The following is a 10333-nucleotide window of genomic DNA, read 5'->3' as shown; positions in this document are numbered from 1 at the left end:
ATTTCAGAGATATTTTGGAGGTGAGATCAATAGGTTTCCAGACATTTTTTCCTCTTAAATTGGTTTTAGATTAGCTCGCCAAAGAAGCCTCACTGTGCGAGGCGCACGTGCTTTCACATCCCGCGCTTTTTGCCCTTTGCCCTTGGCCGTCGTTGCTTCCCCTCCAAAGGGAGGTGGGGTGACGCAAGGCAGTGGGGGAGGGGGAAACGGCCGGCGGGCTTAAAGCTCTCCGATTGGTGGACTGAGGAGCGAGAACGAGGCTCGAGCTGAAGCGTTGAAAAGAGGAACAAAGGGGGTGGGGCTAACGGAAGGCGGGGCTAAAGGAGCTTTACGGAATCGAAACGCAAGTGCAATTGTCCGCGCGCCTCGCTGCGATGGCGGCGGCGCCGAGCACAGTCACCCCGCTGGCGGCGGAGTCTTCCCCTCAGGAAGCTACCGTCTCTGCCGCCTCCTCCTCCTCCTACACCGCCTGCGCGGCGGCGGCGGCGGCGGCGGCGGCGGCGGCAGTAATTGTTCCTGCCTCCTCCGCCACCTCCGCCCCTGCCTGCCCGCCTGCCGGTGGCTGTGGCGACGGCGGCGGCGGCGGCGGCGGCGGCTCCACTATGGCGGCGGCGGGGAGGGGGGGCAGTAGTTTTAAAGTAGACACCCGCCCTTGCCTCAGAGAAGGTGAGTTCCCGTCCCGGGGTGCGGGGGCGGCCCCATCTCCTTCGCTGCCTCTCTTCAGCCCGTCCGAGATTGGGCTGGGCGCGGTTCGCCACTGCCCCACCCCCCACCTGCCGTGGCGCAGTAAAGGCCAAGCTCGCCCCGCCCCGCCCCGCCGTATTAGCCCCGAGTGTGCAAGATGGACTGAAGCAGAGAGGGCCTTCCCTACCTCTCCCACCTGTAAAGGATGGGGGCCCCCAGGCAAAAGAATTGCAGGTACTCATGAGGCAGGAGTTTGAAGGGAAAAAAAAATACCACATAATTTCTCTCCCAGCCAGGACACCTTAGTGTGCTGTAGGAAGCTGAGGTGTGATTTGGAAGAGAGAGGAGGCAAGATAGAAATGCTGTGGGCCAAGAGGGTCAAGGATAAGGGAAGGGGGACCGATGGAGAAAGGGGCGGAGATAAAAGAGGAAATACCGAAGAAATAAGGGGGAGTAAACCCCCTTTGGTGTTCAACGTCCTGCAGTGTAGAAACTCGAAGTAGAATATTTACAGAGAGATGGCGTTAGAAATTTGGGCAGGTTACAAGTGTATACTTGAGCTTTAAAGTAGGATCTGTCGGATTTTAGGAAGGTAAGGTCTGGTGGAGGGGACTCTACTAGGGAAAGAGGAAGAGAGTGTGGCAGAAGTACAGATTTCAGGAATCACTTTGGAGAGTTTTCTTTGGCTATTTGAGGATGTGACCTAGTAAAGCAAGATTTACAGGTCCATCTTTAAGGTGGTTTGGCTTTAATAAGTTCTGTTGTACCTACCAACACATATTACTCCTAACATAAAAAGGTATTTCTTGACTGTATCAATATAAGCGGTATTCACACAAAGTTCTGTATAGTTGTAAACAGCCTACTGATAGCAAACTGTAAAATTTGCCATTGAAATGTGTTTTAAAGCAGTTTGGGAAATGTTCTTAGCTGGTGGAGACCATTCCACTGCAGAGCATCCCAGTAAAGCATTTTGCCATGTAAATTTCGTAATTAATTTCCAGAATTTGCTGTGTTACCTTATGTTGCTAACTTGCCTCAAAAGTGAAAGATTGTGGACACCAAAATAGAGGAAAGTTCCTTTTTCTTAGGAAGATACTCCATTAAAATTATCGCATAAAAATAATCTCTTTTTCACATTCTTAAATGATATATCCCTGGGTGCTATTCCATAACCTTTCACACCTTTCACTTTGGAGGAATGGCAAAGTAGAAAAAAAATCCCTTACAATATTTGTATAGGCACATTACATAAATGCCACTTATTAAATATGGAAGTTAGAAATACACTGTAATGTTTTATTTATCAACTCTCTTACTAAAGTCAACCTTTGAAAGACTCCATTTAGTGTCTTCAATCAGCCTTAATGGATGGAAACATGAAATCTGGATTTTAAAAATTTATATCAACCTTTATGTCCATAACCAGCTAGTAGGCAAGAGCAGTTTTATAGGCATCAAGATCACAATTCAATTTGGCTCTCATCGTCTGTTCACAGTAAGGTTTAAGACCAGTATCTCGTGGGAAAAAAAAATATGGCTTTTTGCCTGGAGATGTAACTGGTTTGTTTGCAGTATCTTTTAATATATGCAAATATTAAAGGCTTTCAGAGAGCTAATTTCATAAAGTAGGAGCAATACCTTACTTACATTATTGCTGTAGGCAGTAAAATGAGGAGCACCCTGGCATAGGAGTGTGATGCAGTTAACGTAGGTTCACCTGCTAATTAATTCACTGGACTTTGTGACCCTGAACAGGCCCCATGCCCTCTCGATTTGGGTTTTGACATTTTTGAAATAAGGGAGTAAAACTACCCACACTCCGAGGGTTGATTTCAGATCTGAAAGTATCAACCATGATTTTGCTGTTCTGATTGATAGTCTTTCAATCACATTTCCATGGCTGTGCACTAGAACAATAACTCATAAATCGTAAGAAACCTTTTCTGATAGTTATCACCTGACATTCAATGAATAATGAGATCTATGTTGAGTTAGTGATGAGACAATTTACTAGCATATGAAAAACCAAATATAATTGTTAACCTAAAAATTCGCTCTTACCATTTCATTTTAGCTATATATCCTTCATTCACTATTCAGTCCAAACTAAAATTCTCTCACCTTTTCACTTAACAAATGGCAAACATTTTATATATTGCACTGTTCGAAACACTATTAGGCCTCAAAATATTTTTGTTTCTCTCTCTCTCTCTCTCTCTGTGTATATATATATATATATATAAAATCTCTCTCTATATATAGAATATATATATATATGCCATAAATGGTTGTCAATTATGATGGCAGATAAAGGAGAAGAAAGGAAAATGTTACTTGGTGGTGTGCCAGTATCTTTTGCTTGTTTAAGTCCTAGTTAAAGAGATTGCCCTAAAAGATGTCAAAGAATTGTCAAGATTCAGTTATTGCAAATCCACTCCTTATAGGATCATTAAAAGTGGTTTGGAAAAGCATTTGCTGATCCATTTTGAACTGTAGCTGTTATTCTTGAGGATTTCATCTGTCTTGGGGTGGATAATAAACAAATGTCAATGGAGATTAGAAACTAGCAAACAGGGAATATTAGAAGCTTTCAAAGATTACAAATGGGACATTGAGCAGTAAACCTAGAAATAGAACAAAGAAAGAAAAGAAATGCCATCTGAAAAGACACATATACACTCAGAATTCACAGTAAAGGGAATTATGAGAATTTTGTAGGACACTTCATATTTCATTTTTCAAAAATGTTTAATGGCTCAAAAGTGAATTTTCACCCAGGAATAATGTTCTGATATATTCATAGTAAAAAAAAATATTGCTTATTTACCTCTTCCTTTTAAGAAAAAATATATCAAATTTATCCTGTTTTAGATTGGAAGACCTTCTGGCTTTTTATTTAGCTATTAATCCGTTTGTGTAGCAATGCCCTAACAAGACTATCATTTGTCTCCATATTATTCAGTAAAGTTTCAAGTCAAATGATAGTAAGACCACCATAAGAAAATCTAGTGGGTAGGCTGGGCGCGGAGGCTCACGCCTGTAATCCCAACACTTTGGAAGGCGGAGGCGGGCAGATCGCGAGGTCAGGAGATGGAGACCATCCTGGCTAACACGGTGAAACCCTGTCTGTACTAAAAATACAAAAAATTAGCCGGGCGTGGTGGCACATGCCTATAGTCACAGCTGCTCAGGAGGCTGAGGCAGAAGAATCACTTGAACCTGGGAGTGGGAGGTTGCAGTGACCGGAGATAGTGCCACTGCACTCCAGTCTGGGCAACAGAGCGATGCCCCATCTCAAACAAAAAAAGAAAGAAAAAGAAAATCTAGTGGGTAACCTTTCATGTATTCAGGAATCATTTATTGAACACTTCTGTGTGTGTGTGCCAGGCACTATGCTTAGTGTTAAGGATATACGGACAAATTAAACACAGCTATACTAAACAACTCAATAATAGTGCTTGATAGTAAAATTATAAAATATTTAAATAAGGGAAGGAATGCAGTTTTAAATGTTACTAGTCAGAATCCTGAGCCACAGGACCATTCCATTGTTTATTATAAATCTGTACTCTGTAGCTCATAGTATTTTATATACTACAGGCACAGTAAAGCAAATTATACTGTAAATCTAATGTTGGTGTGACGGAAGAATAGTAAACTGTTACAGAATTAGTTTTTAATTATCTGCATTTGGCAGGTGGAGATATCTGGAGAGAGGTAAATTATTATTTGTTCGTTTGTGATCCTCTCTATTAGATTTCAGTGTGTGAAAATACTAACTAAGCTTGTTGTAAAGACTAAAGCATACCCCCTACTATATTTATTACATATCAGTTAGGATAAAAACTTTGATTCTTTCTCATCTGAAACCAGCCTTGCAGATTCATTCACATTTACTAACCTGTTGGAATGAATGCCATGTATTTGGTGGCTTTCTGATGCAAAGTAGCTGTCATGGGATCAGGTGTATTAATGGATTTACACAGTACCTTAATTCAGTTTCTGACTTCACAAGCATGAACCCTGAGCTGGCTAGCTACAAAGTGCTTATGATTATGAAGGTAAAGGACTTGGTTTAAATAAAGACAATGTAAATGTTAAACATATAACTAGTACTCCCAATTATTTTGTTAATTCTGTTGTAATATGTAATTGTTAACATGCCATGGGAAACCCTTCATTATTTCTTTGATTGTGATAACTGTGTAAAGTAGCTAAAACTTGGCAAACTCATAAGTCAGGTGTTAGTCTTATAAACTGAAAAGCTAAGGACACTAGATAGCGTTGTAGCTGTGAGTGGTCATCATGCTGAGAGGTACAGATCTGCATTTCTACCACAGCTATTATTCATGAAAATTCCTTAAACAGAGTGTGACCTTTAGGGGAAAAAGAGTTAAAACATTTTGTGTAGGTTAACTCAGTTCCCCAGTATCCTATAACTTAGTGCTGTGCTCTGCTCATTCTTTTCTAAGATTGTGATGGTGTTAAAAGATTGCAAAGGTCAAGTCAGTTTTTTTTAATTCTATTTAATCAAGAATGCTTGAGGGAGTTTAAAAGTGTAATCATGGAAAATATAGCACATGTGCTCTTTGCACAATTAAAATGATTATTTCTCAGATTTTGTAATGCCTGACTTTAAATCTGTGACTGAGAATGAGATTTATGTTTATGATATTGCAGCCAGTCCTGAAGTTTGCTCCATTTTTGTTACTTTATTAAAATAGGGTATACAACGAATCCTTTATAATGCTAGATGTTTTTGCATCAAGATCAGTTGGCCTGTGAACTTCCCACTTCAGCAAAGCATTAAAACATCTAATAGCAAGTTTTTCCCATAAACATCTGACGGGTTATCCTGAGGAGGAAATTTGGGGTTTTGTGCAACTCAACCTAATTGTCATTTAACAAATGCAAGTGAGATTCACTTTATTAAATATAACCAGTTATATCTAAAATAGAGTCACCTAATTTGAATAGCTTAAACTTGGGGGTTAACAAAGAACATTTAATTGGAATGAACAGAGAATTATCTTGCCCGGAACTGAAGAAATATGGTAATTTTCTGGTTCCTTTCCTCAGAGATCCTGCATGGTTTACAATTCCATAAGCACGGGTGGACCAAATTCATTATTCTCACTCAAGCCATAAATGTTTTATTTTTGTCATAAAAATGCATTTCATCTTAAATTGCCTGTTGTTATGTAGTAGCATTAATTAGAAAGTTTCAAATATGATAATTTGGATTTCACACTCAGCTGCACTTTTGAATGCAGAAGTTAATGTTACTTTACTTTCACATAATAGTGCTGCTATTTGGAGTAGGCACAATCCAACAAAAGTAGCTAAAAAGTAAGTTTCTGTCAAGTCAATCTCTTTGCTTTTTATATCATTGAAGGCAGATATTCTGGTACAAACTGAATTGAGTATTTTATATCAACATAAGGAATTTTAGTAATGCCCAAGTCCATAGAATGTGACCTATTAGTACTCCTAATTGCATATTACTGACTTAAGAACATCCCTCTATTACTATTGTCTCTTCCCAGACTACTAGAATTTTTTGATAGACTAAATCCACCTGAGTCTAGAATCATGTTTTACATTTTACCTCCCTCAATTCTTTAATTCCTATTACCTCTCTGGGCCTTAGCTTCCTCATTTATGAAATGAGGACATTGGATTGGTTCTAAACTGGAGGCAGTTTTGCCTCACGGGATATTTGACGTTGTCTGGAGATATTTTTGGTTGTCACAACTATGGAATGCTACCGGCATCTGATTGGCAGAGGCCAAAGATGCTGCCAAATATCCTATAATGCGTAGGACAGGCTCCTCACCACAATCAGTTATCCAGCCCAAAGTGACAATAGTGCCGAGTTTCAGAAACCATGAACTAGATGACCTCTAAAATAACTCTGGTCTAAATAAAATGATTATGTATAATATTAAGTAAAAAATGCAAAGCTTCTGGATTAGTGAACAAGCATACTTTGTCAAGTGCCTACATGTGTTGAACATTTTAAAAATTATTTCATTTAACATTCACCAAATCCTAGAATTAAAAATTACACATTGTATTTCTGTACCTTTTAGGTGAAATAAAAAACGGTCCATAGTGGTTACATAATTTGCTGAAGGCTATATAGTTGTGGGTAAAGATGGGATTTGAATCTGTTTGACCAACTCAGAATCTTATTTATTTTTTTCCAACATCCCAGTACTGTAGGTCATAGTTTTTCTCCCCATTACAAATTATTATGAAAGATTTATTTTCTTAGGTCATGAAAACATTTCTTGTAAGAGGGAAATGAAGAGGTAAAACACTCTTATTTATAGAAAATTGGAGTTTATTCATTTCTCCCACCAAATGCTGAAGCCACACTTAAATGTAATCAAATACATTACTGGAATATATGAGCTCTCTGATCAGATCCCATTTATAATTTGTCACAAAACTACCATTTCATTTCAAATAACCATCATAAATGTTATTCAGAAGTGGATTGTTTATGTCATGGTAGCAAAACAACCATCACTTGCTCATGCAGTTTCCTCTGAGCAGCAGGTTGACTCTACAGGGCAGCTGTCCTTCATGCAGTGATTCAGATGCTTTTATCTTTTATTTTTTTCAATATTTTATTTTATGTTTTATTGTAAAATATGCACACCATAAACTTTGCCATTTTAAGTGTGAAATTCAGTGGCATTAACTACATTTACATTGCCAAGCAAGCTTCACCACTGTCCATCTCCAGAACTTTTTCATCATCCCAAATTGAAACTCTGTACGTATAGGTCATAGTTTTGTTATGTGACCATATTTCTCCACTCTGAAGAACTTTCTGATGTATTTATGGAAAGTAATATATATTTAAAAGTCATGCTTAATTTGTTAACAGTTGGCAACTTGAATAGTTTCTTATTACCACAAAGCACAGCATTGCAAAGCAATTTTACCCTCTTATACCCTGAGTATAAATGGGACCATCTAGTAAACATTGGTCTTATCTTTTCCACATCTTATTATTTTTAAACCCTTACTTCATTATCAGATATAGGTTATCTTCCCATTTTGAACCTAGGTTTTGATAGTACTTTCTTATTCCCCATTGCTTTTGTTTCATGTTAAAATGGAAATAAATGATATCAGCATCAGAAATTCCTGTATATTTTAAAGATGGTATATTCCACTTCATATTTGAGAGTATGCCTTTGTGTCATTAAGATCTCAATACCAAGTTTCACTAAAGTAGGCTCCTTGGCCGGGCACGGTGGCTCACGCCTGTAATCCCAGCACTTTGGGAGGCCGAGATGAGTGGATCACCTGCGGTCAAGAGTTCGATACCAGCCTGGCCAACATGGTGAAACCCCATCTCTACTAAAATTACAAAAATTAGCCGGTCACAGTGGTACGTGCCTGTAATCCTGGCTACTTGGGAGGCTGAGGCAGGAGAATCACTTGAACTCGGGAGGCAGAGGTCGCAGTGAGCCAAGATCTCACCACTGCACTCCAGCCTGGGCGGCAGAGTGAGACTTCATCTCAAAAAACAAAAAAAAACTTGCTCCTCTATCCTTATCTCTTTTCCAAGTTTATAGTAGCATAAAAAAATTCAAATGTACCAGGGAATGAAGAACAGTTGAAAAATTCTAGGCTAGAAATATTGAAAAAATATGCCTAAAATTAACCAGGAAGTATTTACCATACCATTTTCAAAGACATGTATTTTTTCCAGATGAGACTTGAAATCATACTTCACAATATTCAGTATATTGTCATTTGATATTCTAATGTGTAATCTGTTTATATTTTTAACCCTAGCTCTCCTAATTTCTTTCTTAATTAGATTGAAAGATAAAACACCATCTGCCATGAATTTTGTACATTTATCATTGGGGAAAACTCAACTGTTGTACCTAAATCATAACCAAAATACTAATTTTGCAGAAAAATTTCTTTTTAATTCTAGTTGCAATCATTAAAATATTACACTTGGTAATAGAAATGCCTCATAGATCTTTACAAAGAGATATTTTGGAGAGAACCAGCTTTAGGGTTAGGACATAGACAAGAAAATAAAGATAATGGAAGAGTAAGAGAAGAAATATTGGGACCCTTTGATTTTTTAGGCCCTTAAAGGTTTGTGTTAACTGTATAGCTGCTTAAAACTTTAAATCATCTTCTGTGCTTCGTATTTGGAAGCAGCTAGGTGTTTGGGTCCTCTGTAAGTACCCCACCAAAATTTTGCTTCCGTATATATTCCCATCTAAAATATATTTTTTCATTGATCACCATCAACCCATATAGTCAGGTAGAAACAGAAATCTGAAAGGCTGTGATATGTTCTTAGTCACACAGCTAGTTAATAGCAGGGTGAAAACTAATGCAGTCTCTCTCATCCTAATGCTTTTTATAACTCTTACTATTGGAATTAAGAATCAGTATAAACCCACACTTAACAACCAACCAATAAAAATAGATTTATTTCATATTCTAATCAGTTAAGGAAGAGAAAAGACATGGTGAGAGTATAAAGAAGAAAAGAGAGGAAGATGCCCCCAAGTTTCTTCAGCTATCCCTTGGTTCCCATTTCTACTAGAATCAGCTCCTAAGTCCCAATTCTATGCCAGAACAGTTTTATTCCTGGCAGGTAGTGAGTTCTCAGTAAACATTAGTTCCTGTCCCAGTCATCTTCCTCACAGTCAACATTATCTGCTCACCTAACTTCTAATTGAACATCTGCTCCCTGAGGCTGGCCTTTCCTCTAAGCTGTCACCCTGAAACAGGCTGAAAGACATCTATATTGTCACCAGTTTCCTCTTGACTTCCAGAATTGGCTATTGGTCATTTTTTTCTGGGAGTCCAAAAATCATGTCTCAAATAGTGGGGGTTGGGCGTCGGGTGGATCGAAAGAAACATTTAGCATCTCTTGTGAATCAGACATATGTTTCTTACATATGTCAAGCCTGGAGATCAAGTCTCTTTTTAAGATTAGCCTTGCCTGTAATCCCAGCACTTTGGCAGGCCAAGGCATGCGGATCACCTGAGGTCAGAAGTTTAAGACCAGCCTGGCCAACATAATGAAATCCCGTCTCTACTAAAAATACAAAAATTAGTCGGGCATGGTGGTGCACGCCTGTAGTCCAGCTACTTGGGAGGCTGAGGCAGAAGAATCACTTGAACCCCGGAGGCAGAGGTTGCAGTGAGCCAAGATCACACCACTACACTCCAGCCTGGATGACATAGCAAGATTCCATCTCAGAAAAAAAAAAAAAAAAGGCCTAGCCTTTCTAAGAGTGAGCTCAGGGAAATCTTGGGCAGACTTAGATTTGAATCCTGGCTTTGACACTTATCAACTGTGTGACTTTGGGCAAACTGTTTAACCTCTCCAAGTCTTAGGTATGACTTTTAGAAAGTGGACATCATCAAATTCATGTCAAATTTAGAGGAAATGCAACCTGAGGAGAATGTGGCAGTGTACAGTAGCCTCTGGAAAACAACACCCATTTTATAAGTTTGTTCTCAGTGGAAACCCCCCTTCCATGAGCCTCCTGGTGGCAGATTCTAGAAGATCCAAAAAGATCTTGAAAGCCTGGAAATGGTTGTTTGACTCTAAGAAGGTGAAACTTAAAATAAAAAATATAAGTAT

At 38.8% G+C, this 10333-nt stretch overlaps 1 protein-coding gene across 6 annotated transcripts in view; it reads left to right on the top strand.

The window, feature by feature from the left end:
* Positions 1 to 342: 342 nt before the first annotated feature.
* The window catches only part of ZMAT1 (zinc finger matrin-type 1), a 49741-nt gene continuing 39750 nt past the window's right edge, over positions 343 to 10333 (top strand). For 3 of the 6 annotated variants that reach the window (XM_016943850.4, XM_016943849.4, XM_016943847.4), the window contains exon 1: positions 345 to 666. In XM_016943850.4, coding sequence (XP_016799339.1) covers positions 375 to 666 — 292 coding nt within the window. In that variant the 5' untranslated portion in view covers positions 345 to 374. Of the gene's footprint in view, positions 919 to 10333 lie in introns of all 6 variants that reach the window. The other 3 variants (XM_016943851.4, XM_009439378.5, XM_054677050.2) reach the window with 3 other exon arrangements.

Source organism: Pan troglodytes, chromosome X, assembly GCF_028858775.2.
Source record: "Pan troglodytes isolate AG18354 chromosome X, NHGRI_mPanTro3-v2.0_pri, whole genome shotgun sequence".
NCBI lineage: Eukaryota > Metazoa > Chordata > Mammalia > Primates > Hominidae > Pan > Pan troglodytes.
The sequence above is the reverse complement of the archived record's forward strand: the minus strand, read 5'-3'. Positions and strand labels throughout refer to the sequence as shown.